Raw genomic sequence first — 14,080 nt, forward strand, 5'->3', positions numbered from 1 at the left:
CCCACATGCCGACGGCCTATGCCCCTTCAGCCTCCCTCGCCCTTGGCCTCGTCACACGCAAAGTGGTCGCACGCGGGGGCGCAGTACCGTATAGCCGTGGCTCTGCCATTTTGCGCAGTGGAGGCGGCTCCCGGGCTGAACGTTCCTGGTGAGCTGTTGGCCGGCGTCGAGTGACGCGGGTGACTAGGTGCTCCCCATGACACAGAGGGAATTTCTTAAAAGCGTCTCGCCAGCCTGAGGTGGCTTTCCTGTTACACCACTTCACCTCACTGTTTGCTCATTCTCCTTGTGATACCCACTTCAGTTTCTTGTTTGCTTAAGCTTAATTGTCACTCCTTGCCAAAGGTGCCACAACGTTTCAACAATCTTACCTACGACAGAGTTGACCAACATCTCCCAAGCCATATCCTCCTCCTCTTGACCCTTCACCAGGCAAAGAAATCATTCACACCGAGAACACCATCTACACAATGAATTCCTTCAGCATAAGAAAAAATCTCGCCAACGTGGCCGTCGCTTTGCTCCTGGCCACTCCCTCTGCGGCAGCACCTCCACGGCTGATGGGCCGAGGATGTCTGGCAAGCATCGTGGCAGACCTGTCCTGCGCAGACAGCTCGATAATGACGCACTGTACAGCGATCGAGACGGTGGACGTGGAACTCCTCGCGACCTGCCTGGAGGCAGCTGGTTGCACCCCAGATGAGGCGGAGAATGCACTGTGGATCACAGAAAAGTGCCAGACCGGCCCCAGCTCAGACACAGAGCCGGACTTGGAGGGGGAGCTGAGACGGAGATCACTACACGCCCGCAACAGGCCCAACATGGTCGGGCGCGCAGACACCACCACAAGCACGGATGAGAGCACGGGTACCACGGCCACGGAAACGTCCACTTCGTCGTCGTCCTCAGAAACGTCCACTTCCAACCCGTCATCTACCTCATCATCCGCCACCTCGTCGGGCACGGGAACAAGTACATCCTCATCTTCTACGACCTCCACAACGACGACGTCTTCTGCCTCTGCCACGTCGACGTCCTCCTCGAGCAGGGTCAACATTGGCCTCTCGAGCGCAATCGTCGGCACGACGCTCGGCATTGCGGCGGTGGCTGCCTTCGGCGGCGTTTTCATCTGCGCCTGGCGCGAGGGCGCCGCCAAGAGGAAGGCCAAGAGGGAGGCGGCCCAGAAAGAGGCGTTGTTGGCGAACATGGGCTAAGAAGGAGCACGGTGTAGTGTTTCAATAGGCATAATAAGGGCGTACGGTAGCATTAGCATTTGATGGCATAGCTCACTGGATATCTGTGAGCATAAAATGAAGTTTTTGGTCACATCTTCGTGTTCGACAGATTGCTGCAGACTTACTGACTCCGAGCAAGCCATGTGGGAAGAAACATGGCCTCCAAGCAGTTGCAATATTCGGGAACAGTCCCATCAAGAATGTCGCTGTAATCAAACGTAGGAAATACAGCCTTCCATCCGAACGATGACTTGAATGAGTCGCTTCCACTCAGGCCAAGTACAAACATAATCGACAATACTTCTTGTGGGCATTAATTGAGCGAGTCACCGGACGTTTAGGGTTAGCAAAATATACCTAGGTTGCTCGTGATGTAGTCGCTTGGGCCACTTGCCACTATGCAGCGACTTGAATCGATCATGTGCTTTTGCCCTGAAGTAACCGTATTTACGGCTATTCAACGACCACCGAACAAAACTTGCATGCGACATTAGCGTTTTTTCATGGCCAGTCTTCTACGGCGACTGTAGTGATATTGGCGGTAAACTCAATTCATGGAATCAAGCTTTGGACACCCTTGATTCCGCACCATGGGGCGAGTCACGACACAACAAAATCCAACTCGTGCGTTCTTGTACACTTCCACCTTCAAGACCGTCGAACCCGTCTGTGGGATCCTGACTCGTCCAATTGAGGCTTCTCTGAAGGTAGATTGTCATACGCCTCCAGGCCAGTACGCAAGTGAATACTGAAAAGTCCAGCAGAGACGGTGTTGTTGTCACTTTGGACTCCAGTTCTTGTAGGATTCCCCCTTGAGCAGATAATCATCTCCGCCTCTCATTATTTTCATCAGAATCTCGCGCCACCCTCATGGAGATGAATATCTTGCTCTGCCTGGCCACGGCCTTATTCGTCCGTCCGGCGGTGGCGGCCCCGTTGGATTCCCTCTTATCCAGGCCCTTCCGGTTCGACGTTCACTCTCACGTTGCTCCGGACTTTTACCATGAAGCATTAGGCCAAGGAGGGTTCCCTGCGATCAACGGCACTGTCTATGTCAACATTTTGCCCGTTCCCTCTTGGAGCCTGGACACACACATCAAAGACATGGATGCCAATCAAGTCAATTACTCCACCCTGTCTATCAGCGCTCCAGGGGTGAACTTCCTTGCCGGAAATGAGACCGCGGCCAGTCAACTAGCGAGAAGCTTAAACCTGGCTTTGCATAACTACACACGACAGTATCCAACAAGACTTGGGGCGATGTGTATATTGCCATTGCCACATGTTGATGCAGCAGTGGACGAAATAAAAGTAAGCTAAATCTGTCTGTCTGTCGAGCACGGGGAAGCGAGGGAATCTGAAAGCCAAGCCCAGTAAGTGGCTAATCTTGCAAGCTAGTACTGCTTGGATAAACTCAAGTTCGACGGAGTGGGTTTATACACCAATGCGAACGGGACCTATTTGGGCGACAGATCCCTGGACCCAGTGTTCGATATTCTCAACAGCCGAAACGCAAGTGTCTTTGTTCACCCAGATGCCCCGGGGTGTGGGTGTGCATCGATAGGATACCCAGTCGGGATGAGTGAGTTTACTTTTGACTCCGTCCGTGCCATGGAGCATCTTCTCTTCACTGGTCAACGAAGAAGCTACAGGAGCATCAACATTGTCTTCCCGCACGGAGGTGGGGCAATGCCTTCCGTGGCGACGAGAATCGCTGGGATGGCCAGTGGGGTGTCCAATGGAAGCCTCAACGCATCTGACGCGCTTGCACAATTCCGAGGGTATTTCTTCGACACCGCAAGTGCGACATCTGCAGCTCAGCTTTGGGGGCTGCGGGAATTCTATGGCGGAGACGTTAGCAAAATTGTGCTGGGGACAGACTGTGAGTCTACTTTGAAGTAACTGGTGTCGTGTCCCACTAAAACAATATTTCATAGACCCATATATCCATGAACCTCAAGTCCAAGCTGGGATCGAAGAGATTGGACCTAATGGAATCTTCAGTCAGGAGGAGATGGTGATGATTAATGGGCACAATGCACTTAGTGCGTTTCCATCCGTTGCCGAGAAGTTGGGCCTCTCATCATGATATCAAGACAGTGACGACTTGTTCGCAATTCCGTGCGGCGATGGCTCCGTCCTGAGGACGCTTGTTCCAAGTAGACTAGTCACATGAGACAGACCAGAAGGATTAGAAATCAAATTCTGGATGAAGCTTTTCAGCTTTTTTGTTGTGACGGAGGGTTCATGGAGCGACACGCTCTGACTACCCGGCGTCAAGCCTTATTACAGGTTGCCCATGTCCTTCTGCTCTGCTCTGCTCACTCTTCTAGGAGATGGGACCGAGAGGGGCTGAGATTTAAAGCTTATGGGAACAACAATTATATATACACAAAGATGGTTCGCTGCTGTCCCTCTGATAGTTCGGGTGTCTCAAATAGCAGGCTTGCATGGGATCCACACATGTTGAAGTCAACTGTTGTAAATGTTACAAGAGGTGATAATATCTGTCGACTTTTCTTCATTCTACTGCAGAATATGATCTTGGGCTAAGCGCAAGACTAGCCTACACTATCGAACGAATGACCAGTAGCTAGTTTTGCTAGCCCGATAAATGTTCCCCAGTATACATAAGTTGGCTGATTTCTTCAGGCTAAATATTTACACCGCAGCCAGCAAGACGAATTCTTTTTTTGGCTTCTGTCCTTAAATTCTTCGAAGAAACCGTCCGCTTCTATTACTATAGGACAAATTCTAACAACTTGTATGCAACACCAAAGCAAACTCATCCCGAACCGAACAGAAACCTGGTTTTTTTTCACAGAACATACATACATGAGCTCAATAGCAACCCAACTACGTGGTGAACAGTGATAACTACTCAGTCAAACTCCAACTCGTGGAGACCCATCTCGGACGCAACCAGCCGGCTACCAAGAAATTGCAGCAAACCGACACCTCGAGAAGACTGCTCAAGCCAAAATGTTGCAAATTTTCGGCACTCCGATGTGCGAGGATTGCTTCAAGGACGCAAAGTTCTTTTGCTTCTTCGCTCTCTGCGATGTTGCAGTGCTCAGCACCATCATGGCCCTCCCGGGACTTGAAGCATGGTGGACCAACAGCCTGCCAACCACCCCCGGAGTCCCGATCATCACCTTGGCCATGTTGGCAGCGCATTACGCGGTAGCGTCATATCTCGCCATGGCATGCGCGTATTGGGGGTCCCTTGCCGCTGCGGCGGGCGATCACAATCATGCTCACGTTGTTGATACGCTGATGTGGTGTGGAACTATTGTGCGTCATCGGTTTACATCCTGGCTGGCTTATAGCTTGTGGCTGGCTCGGCTCATGGCCTGGTATCTGCGAAGGATGCTTCCCAGGGACTAGCTGATGCTGAAGTGAAATTCGGGGTTAGTTAGACCTGATTTATGGGCACTGGGTTGACATTCATAAGATTTTGAAACGAATCTCTGCTAGTGCTGATTGGAAGTTGGAGGAGAAATACTACTTGGGCTAGTGGAAAACAGTTTGACGAGGAAGAGGCACACATGTTAATGAATAGAGTCATTTGGGGGGTGCTCATAAAGGTAAGCCACACCTAGACAGAAGACAATGTTAATGAGAACTGATATTCGCACCCATAAAAACGGAGGGTACATCTATACATCACTCACACTACAGCCGCAGCCAATAATTGAGAGCATATTATAAGGCCTATTTACACACCCACACCCAACACCTATACACCTAATACTTATATAAATTAGATGTATACGTATAAGGTGTATGACTTAAGTATGTAAATTGGATGTGTGACTTAGGTATGTGAGTTGGGCGTAGGTATTGGTTTGGTGCTGGTGATATATGGGTGTATCCTGTGTTTTTGTGGGTGCAAATATGCGTTCTCAAAAGAAAACCCCACAAGGCAGTTGGTGTGGAAACCAAAGCAGCGACTCGCGCACGTGAGCCAAGAGGTGTCAGGTGGGGAGGGACGGCCTCGGGCAGATGGGCATCAGGGACGAGCAAAGCTTTACTGACACGCTCTGTACGAAGTCAGAAAAGCGATTAAGCTCCACATGAGTCGGTCCATCACTCTCCACCAAATTCAAGAAGCACATAGATCCGCAAAGCATTCGAGTAGTTGCCGATAGAGTGGAAGTATGAAGGTGACATCGTGGATAACTCAAAAAAAAAAAAAAAAAAAAAAAAAAAAAAAACAACGCCATGCCGTCTAGCGTAAGTGTGTCCGATGCACCGTGAACTTAGTTTGCCGTCAAGTCTATAGGCCTTGTTTGTGAATTGTCGCCTGCGCTTTCTGGTCTGTTATCCTCTTGAAATTGCATTATTGACAACTTCTCTGTCCGCTGGGTCTCATACGAGGTTGGTGCTGCCCCTTTCAAAAACACCTTTAACTTACTAAGTTGACAACACAACCTGCATGATATGTGTGGAACCTTGTATACCCTACCAGTTCTTGATACAGAGCCCAGACGGCGTATTTTTTAATTCCTGTGGACTGCATCTGATTACACATTGACCCCCGCTTCAGTGATGTGCACACCTTCCCCATGTGGTGACCGGTGTGGTCGTCGGTGGTTGTTGTTTCAACTGGGTTGTTGGTTCCGCCCCTGAACACCGGGCACTAATGCCGGCAAGCGAAGTGGGTGTTCCACTTTTGTACCAAGCACATTATTGCGACTTCATGTGCCCGTAGATCTCCCGAGAGCCTAGATCACTCACACCGATCTCGGGCTGGACTAGATCGAGGAGGAAGGAGAGGTAAGATCTCGACGATCGGGTGCACTCACCGAGCGAAAGCGTATTGGGAAGTTCCGCGATACTCCACAATGGCGCAAGGCGATAGGCAAATATCTTGGGCCGCGGCAGTCCGGTCCGCATTAAAGTTCAATTGATTAAAGTCCCAGGTAGCATTGACCATGGGCCGTTGGTGGGTTACCCCTGTTGGCATATAAATCGACACGTCACGTGATGGGTCATTTTGCGGGAACATCATCTCCCTCACGTTCCCGGCCGAGGCCCTCGGCCCTCCTGGCCTTCGCATGCCCTGCCCAACGATTGAGCCTACGTCGATATCAGGTCGGAAAGAGCGGTTGCGACTGTGGCCTGAGATGCAGTATGGGACCAGAGAGCGAGTAATGGCTGTTCGCGCAGTAGATCGACTCGAGCAGCCGCTGCAAACGGGGATTACGAACCCAGTGCCGGATGGGCCTGGCAGTATGGATGAGCCCGTGGCGGCATCGTCGCCAACCGCGACGGCCCAGCGTCGAGGCAAATCGGACGCCTTGTGGGAGGCACACAAGGCGACCATAAGAAGACTCTATATCGATGAGGGCCGGAGCCTGAAAGAAGTCGTGGAGATCATGAAGACTAAACACGGGTTTGAGGCATCGTGAGTTTGAACCCCGCGCTTACCCGAGCTTTGTGCATGTGTAACTAACACGTGGATGCGGATTCCCAAAGACTAAAACCTTACAAGGCCAGACTGAATCGGTGGGGATTCTCAAAATATATCACCACTAGACTTGAGAGGGAGGCTCTCCAGCATGTGGCATCCAACGGTCTACAAACCCAAGGGGGCGCTAAGCCCGAAATCATCCGGCTGAGCAACGGGACCATGATCAGTCTGAGCAGCCTCGTCACGCACCTCGGTAGGAAGAGGTCCACACCACATCTATACCCAATGCATGTGCTCCGCTCACTCCGCTCACCTGGTGACCTCTGGATCTCGGAGGAGATCCTCACAAGTGCCCGCGACTACATCCGCGAGCACAAGGCAGCCAAACATGATGCCGAACTTGACAGGCGCGCCAGCTTACCCTCGCACTACGGGGACTACTTCAAGGGGCTCGTGGCGGTCCGGCGCCTCCTCCAGGAATCGAGGGTCGACGAGGCGCTGCTGGTGCTGCGACGGGCCCCCGAGCAGATCCGCATGTTGCTGTTCGGGACCGTGAACAACGCCTTTGGCTGCATCTGCATCACGGTCCTGTGCGTGAAATGGGACGAGTCTAGGGCAGAAGACATGAACGCGACTCTGAGGGCCTTGTTGAAATTCGCGGCGTCCGTAGTCCATGAAAACTCGGGGCCCGGCCCCCTGCGGCGGATCCTCACGAGCCTGACAAAACTGGACGACCGAGTATTACGCGAGGCCATCATCCAGACCTGGAGGTGCCAGCTGCAGACGTGGACCGCCATGATCGAGCCCGACTGGAACGTGCCGCTGCTGGGCGAGTGGCTGGCGTTTGGCGAGACGGCTGGCTACGACCAGCTGCCGTCAAATTTCGAAAAGGGCCTCCAAGATACAATACGCGGCCACGAGATTCAATACGGCAGGTCAAGCCTGCCGGTCGTCACCCTTCTGTGGCTTTACGGCGAGCACTCGCGCCTCTACGCCGAGAAGTCCGGCACGTCCACGGAGAAGGCAAGGAAGATCTTCCTGGACCTCCTGGACCGCGGCCAAGACCACGACATGCTTGGTAAATATACCGCCCAGTACTTTGTGGCGAAAGAGTACCGGAAGAGTGGGGACAAAGTGAACGCTGAGAAGTTCTTGCGGGGTGCAATCGAGAGCCTGTCTTCGGTCGAGGACAGGCCGTGCTATGGCGTCTCTGCGGCGCTGGAGCTAGTACATGATCTTGAGCGGTGGCTTACCGAATGGGGGGAGTACGACAAGGTGGAGGAGATCCGACAGAAAAGTCTGAAAATGCGTCTCGCCCATGAAAAGAAAACACCACAAAGCCCATCTGCGGGACAAACTGGACTACATTTAATACAGCAACAGCAATCATGAACTTGATTTTATTCGAAAGAAATATCGCTTCCAGCCTTCATGTCCCGTACATCCGCTTTGGCATGCCTATTGTACTTCAAAGCCTCGCTTCTCCAAGTCAAACTTTCCAGTAACTTGTCGAAGCCTCGCCAAGTCTCGACTGACTACCAACAATTAACAATCAATACTCAAAATTTATTCTGCCAACTTCTCATGGGGCTTTCTTGCTCAAAACGGAAACCCAAGCTCGATGACTGCACCAAGGCTGAACTGTCGATGATTCATGCCATGTCTGGGAATGAGTCCACGATCGTTTCCTTCTCGCCCATGACCATGGTATACGCAATCGCCGCGTACATCCTCGCCGCGACCGAAAGCTGTGGAGCGATTCTCTTGTACGCCCTCTTAAGAATAATAAAGGCATCGGCAGAGTACGGAACCGCCATGCCCCACTGCTTGATCAGGAGCTCAGGCTCGGATGACTCTGGACGTTCTCTAGGCGGGCTTGCGGAGATGACAAACCCTAGTGCCTCGAGGCCTTTCACAGTCACCTCAATGGCCTCAGAGGGCCTTTTGATTCTGAGAAGCCTCATACCAAGGGTGAAGTAGTGGACCCAGAGCTCCGGTCTGACTGCACCGGGGATCTTGGCCGTGGTGGAATATGATTGTTCGAGCCCTTCAAGCATCGTTTTGGCGTTGGGGATGTTCATTTCCCAACTTTGGCTCTCCATGAACCGTGTGAGGCTTTCCTGCAGTGACCTCCGCCGCATCAGCACGTCCTTTGACGTCACCTTTCGGTCGAGACACAAAGCACAGTCGCAGGTAAAGTCCCAGCTGCGAAGGCGTTCCTACGCTTCCGCGTACGAGTGCAATCCGCACGGGAGCCCATAAGAGACGAACAGCTCGGATCCTTTTTCGAGGTCTCTTGTCGCTCGAACGATCTGCATATCTCCAATGAAAGAGCGACTGGCATTGCTGATGCAACAGTGATTTATGTGGGAGGCGAGATACCAAACACCGGCGCTGTTGTATTGCCAATCCCAATTCTTTGAGGAGAGGTCTCGTTTGGAGGACAGGGAAGTCCTTGGGGCCCCGGAGCCCGCGAGGTCAATGACCTTCCGAACCAGAAACCTGAACAGACATTAGCAAAACACTATCAGAGGACATTACCCACTACTTACGAGTCAACCACAGCACGCCCGTCAACCCCGTACACGGAGACGGCATCGTAGTCTCCATGATACAGGTCGACAAAAGATCGAGCGTCTTCAATGTTGTGCAACAGCTTTTGCACAATTTGCGTGCGCAGATATTTCTTACTACTCTCGAGCTCCGTCATGTCTTCGTCAACGGGAAAATCCTCATTACAACAGGCGTACCCAAACGCCTTCTCACAGATGAGGAGTTCGCCAGCCAGGACCTTTCTCGTGGTGAACACCCCACGTCCCTTTCCTGGTGAATCTCTGATTTCCACAGCCCCGATGTAAGTGGCACACTCGATCAGGGGAGGTGTCTTTTGGGCTTCCTCGTACATGCGGCGGAAATCGTACTGGCCTGATTGTCGCTCTTGGAGCCTTGCGCGGGCACGTTCGATCATTGGCATTGCTGAAGCCCTTTCGGAATGAGAAGTTATAAGTGTCTGCAGTGTGTCCAGACACTGGCCGTATTTTGCGAGTTCATAAAGAGCGCTGGCCTCGCGGAGAAGTCCTCTCTCGGTACGTGCCGAGCTGTCTTCCCCGTACGACTTGATGGCATCTGCCAGGGCAGTAGCTGGGCGTCCCAGTCGGAGATTGGCCAAAGAGCGATTGAGGTAAGCCAAATGCAGTTCTTCAGCCGTTTCAGCTGTTCGAGCGGCAGTAGTGTAGCTGATAGCATTAGTAAATATGACTCTTTGGACTCCAATGCGTGGAGTGAGACTTACCGAGTCTCTGCCGCTGCCCATCTCTTCTCACCGACGGCAATGTTGCCATTCATTCTCGCGTCACGACTTGTTCCGACCACGGCATTGTCATTTCTCCATTTTGCAGGAAGAAGCTCATGGCCATGACGAAGCCACAATATATCACTGGGATGGTCCACTCGCAGGCTGTAGTAGGCGCCGTCGATGGAAAATGTGAGGAAAGGCTCCTTGATCAGGTAGCAACCACCAGGTCGAAGGGTTTGCTCCCGAGGCACAAGTTTCGCCCTTGGCTGGTGGAATAGCTGCAGAAACGACAGTGTGCCTTCCTCGTCCTCAACAGCTGTCATCAACGCCTCAAGCCCAATCCAAGTTGGGGGATCACGCACGCGAACGGCGGTTCGCATTCCGCGGTGGTGTTTTTCGGGTTCCATCTCCAAGAGGGCAATCGGGTCGAGGTTGTTGGCAGCGTGAATGCAAGGCGAATAAGGGGGAGGTCTTTTCCATACTGCGTCGGCAGGGATGCTAATGCTGGCAGCCGGGGAGGAGTTGCTCGCCATTTGCAATTGAGCGAGTTGTGATATTGATAGATGATCGATCAAGGACTCGCCGTTCCTATTTTGTTGATCAGTGGCTTGTGTTGGGTTTAGCAGACAACGATACTGGTGTGATGTGTTGGATGACAGAATCATGTGTGGCAAGCTAGAGTGAAGTGAAATGTTTTGACCTAATGTTTGAAGCAGACAAGCAAAGGGTCATCAATGACCCAGAAGACAAACAGCTTGTCGGCAGTGACGATGGCGTGGGGGGGGGGGGGCTCTTTCCCGTATCAGCTCGGAACATGCACTGAGAGGGCCAGGAACGGAGGGCACACTGGTACATCACTACCTCACCCACACCTAACAGACCCACACCCAACACCCATACACCCTAACACCCATACACCCAACGCTCATACACCCACACATCTAACACCCATACATCTAACACCTACACCCATCCCTACACCTACACTTACACTCTTACTTATACCCAGACCTAACACCTAACACCTACATAAGTCAAGTGGCCCACATTCGGCCCGCCCGGGGATTCGGCCCACGATTCACACCAAAAAACCCGATTTCAGCCCTATAATAACTAATTATAGAAAAATACTATAAATAAAGTAACTATACTAAAATTTTATTTAATTTTTATTAATTAAGTTTAAATTTTGAAAGAATTTATAATAATATTTTAATATAATAGAATAAATAGAAATAGAAAATATCATGAAAAAATGAACGTTTTTCGCGTGAAGTCCCTGACTTGGGAGGACTTTTGCAGTCTTAAAATTTCAACTTTTTAACTTTTATTTATTTAATAATATTTAAAGCTTAAAAGAATTATATTCAATATTAATCTATATTAAATAGAAAATCTATAAAATTCCTATGTATATGGTTTATTTTTAATACGTTTATAGATTTATATTCTGTAGGGCTGAAATCGGGTTTTTTGGTGTGAATCGTGGGCCGAATCCCCGGGCGGGCCGAATGTGGGCCACTTGACTTACCTAGCTTATATACCTAACTGAACAACTGGCGGTGCAGCGATCCCCATGATCTCCTGTTTGACCGCAAACAATCCCACCTCTTAGTTTGCGCTGGCATGTCGACATTTAGGAGCACCACTAGCGATTCGCTTCAAGAAGCAGTCTAGGAGGTATGCGCGGAGAGCCTCAATGCGCACGAGTTTCCTTCTGGCACGGTACAAGAGCTGTGGCGTCATGGGAAGAGGCAATCGGCATTCTCCGGTGCTGGGATCTCGTCCAGGGTTTCAACGCTCTACTGCGGCAAACCGTGCTAGGTTGGCAAACGCCATTCCATCGGGCCGGCGTGTTGGTTGTGGCCAAGAGGAAACCAACAAGGATTGGGCAGTGGTGTAATATCACTCCCAAACATCCCCGGAAATTGTCCGGAAGAGCAGTGCTTGACATCTCAGTCTCTTTCCCTCCCGGCATCTTTCGAGTCACCCGTTGGGGAGAATCTCCTGCATCTCTTAGACGGTGCAAAAACAAGATCATGGGGCACAAGCCCGACCATGGGCCTTCTATGAGATGCTGAGTCACTTTGGTGCTTGATATGGCACGATAACACCTCACAGTCCTTTGTTAATAGACCATCAAATGTGCCGAATCGTCCTGTGCGCCCTGCCATGCCTTTGCCATCCAGGACGAGAAGCCCTCCCATCCATTCCATACGAGAACCCCTAGATACTCGGTGCCATCTGATCAACTGTCATCGCATCATTACAAGCTCTCAGCTTCCAACCTTTTTGGTAGAGCTTAGACAAGCATCAGTCTGCCCCTTACTTAGTCGACAAAGAGATCTCTTGATCTATTTTTTTTTTTTTCAAATGGATTTCTGGATTCATGGTCGAAGTTATTTAGTACCTCCTCCTTCGACGGGGTCTAGCTCTGACGATAATGATGACCACTCGTCCACATTGTCCTGTCCCATGCCCCATGGTTGATGAGGAAAGACGTGGAGTTTGTTTCCAGAAAAGGTGTTGGTATATAGACCAGAGCTTTGGCTGCTTATGAGATTAAGTTGCAGAAATGTCCATTTCCACAGTTCCGGATATTGTTCAGGCTGTTCAAAATCATTGCAAAGCCATTTGTACGCATATCTCCTGGTCAAGGGCGACCGCCCTATCGGGATACGGCCTCACGTTCCATAGGATGTCCTTCTTAGCCACTACATACAGGGTCTCCTCAAGTTCTGCCATATATCTCGAGACGTTTGTGTATGTAAGTTTATGGACTGGACGCGTGTACAATTGGAGGGCCTATAGATGGGCGGATGTTTGCAGCAAGGCGATACCGAAGGAGGCATATCCCTCCTGACCTTTTACATACCGTGACTTCTCCACCGTCTCGACTCGCTCGACGAGATTGCCACGGGCACGATACTCATAGAAAAGCCTCCGGCTTTTCGATGTGAGGGGCAAGAGTTGCAATTCCTGGGAGCCCTCTGTGCTGGTCAGGAAAAGTTCAATGGACGGCAATTCGAGCGAGCCAGAGGAGTACTTGGTAGCCACACCAGGGAGCCCCAGTCAGGCCGTCCGGCCCTTCGATGACTCAAGGGTCGTCACGGTAATTGCACAAACTTACGATGATTAATTCTTCTTCTGTGGTAGGGAGGATGGTGCGATCAGTATACATCATCTAAAGACCGGTCAAGTCGTTCTTGAGCTGAAGCTCCATGCGGCCGAGATCCGCCATCTGGACTTCAACCACAAGAAAGCTCGCCTTCTGAGCGTGGACACGTCAAGGAGATGTATCTTCACTCAGCTCACTCCACCACAATCAAAAACAGGGTCCTGGGCCCAGGGAGAAAATATTCTAGACCATCGGGCTCAAGCTGCGATCACACAGGCTCTCGTGAGTCCAGATGGCACTGCAATTCTGATCTCGACCCTTTCTGGACAGGAGAAATGGGACGAAAGCCGCGGTCAATTTTGCAATTGCTCCATCGGGGACAGGAGATGGGTGGCCCACCCTGCCGACGACTCTCGTCTTCTTTTGGCAAGAGGCCAGCAGATCGAGCTCAGTCAGTGGACCGGGCTACAGCAGAGTGCAGAACCACATTGCATATCACTGAGTCTGTCCTCGGACATACGCAAGACAGCAATCCCCAACGAATGGTTCTCTCAAACGGGTATCGGCTACCTATTTCGAGCTCTGCCACTGCAAAACGGACAGGTAACGGCATTTGTGATGCTACAGGCCCGCCGTCTGCAACCAAGCGTTCCAGAAGCATCTGCCACGGCCTCAGGGAGGAATATGGTCGCCGGAGTTAAGAGGGTCATTGCGATATCGCGGTCCAGTGTCATTTTCTTGGACCGCGGCGGGTGGGTGTGTTCATTGAGCATCAAGAACATCTCAGAGACCAAGTCTTACACTCGACATTTCTTCATACCACCATTCTGGCGGGCGAGGGGAGACTTTATGGTAAAGGTTGTGGCCAAGAACAGCCTTGCCATCGCGCACAAGGACGATGCTGTCGTTGTCCACGGATTCATGGACTTCAATTATAAGATGGACTTCCTCGCGTGCCCTGACGAGGAAGACACGCCCCTGGTCCTGAGGCGGCGGGTAACAAGTCTGTAGACTTA

The 14,080-nt window shown here is 51.3% G+C and overlaps 4 protein-coding genes across 4 annotated transcripts; 3 read left to right on the forward strand and 1 right to left on the reverse strand.

Annotated features, from left to right (window-relative positions):
• Positions 1–470: 470 nt before the first annotated feature.
• Positions 471–1,214, forward strand: INS49_003146 (uncharacterized protein; the record flags this gene model as incomplete). The annotated part of the gene is made up of 1 exon (XM_043163942.1): positions 471–1,214. The coding sequence occupies one exon, from the start codon at positions 471–473 to the stop codon at positions 1,212–1,214; it is 744 nt and encodes a 247-aa protein (XP_043032448.1).
• A 5,722-nt stretch (positions 1,215–6,936) lies between these two features.
• Positions 6,937–8,043, forward strand: INS49_003147 (uncharacterized protein; the record flags this gene model as incomplete). Its single annotated transcript, XM_043163943.1, has 1 exon — positions 6,937–8,043. The coding sequence occupies one exon, from the start codon at positions 6,937–6,939 to the stop codon at positions 8,041–8,043; it is 1,107 nt and encodes a 368-aa protein (XP_043032449.1).
• A 260-nt stretch (positions 8,044–8,303) lies between these two features.
• Positions 8,304–10,479, reverse strand: INS49_003148 (uncharacterized protein; the record flags this gene model as incomplete). The annotated part of the gene is made up of 4 exons (XM_043163944.1): positions 8,304–8,856; positions 9,034–9,153; positions 9,204–9,887; positions 9,944–10,479. The coding sequence occupies 4 exons, from the start codon at positions 10,477–10,479 to the stop codon at positions 8,304–8,306; spliced, it is 1,893 nt and encodes a 630-aa protein (XP_043032450.1).
• A 3,269-nt stretch (positions 10,480–13,748) lies between these two features.
• Positions 13,749–14,075, forward strand: INS49_003149 (uncharacterized protein; the record flags this gene model as incomplete). Its single annotated transcript, XM_043163945.1, has 1 exon — positions 13,749–14,075. One exon carries the CDS (start codon positions 13,749–13,751, stop codon positions 14,073–14,075), a length of 327 nt encoding a protein of 108 aa, XP_043032451.1.
• Positions 14,076–14,080: the final 5 nt, after the last annotated feature.

Source organism: Diaporthe citri (assembly GCF_014595645.1).
Source record: "Diaporthe citri strain NFHF-8-4 chromosome Unknown scaffold_1, whole genome shotgun sequence".
In the NCBI taxonomy this organism is placed as follows: Eukaryota; Fungi; Ascomycota; class Sordariomycetes; order Diaporthales; family Diaporthaceae; genus Diaporthe; species Diaporthe citri.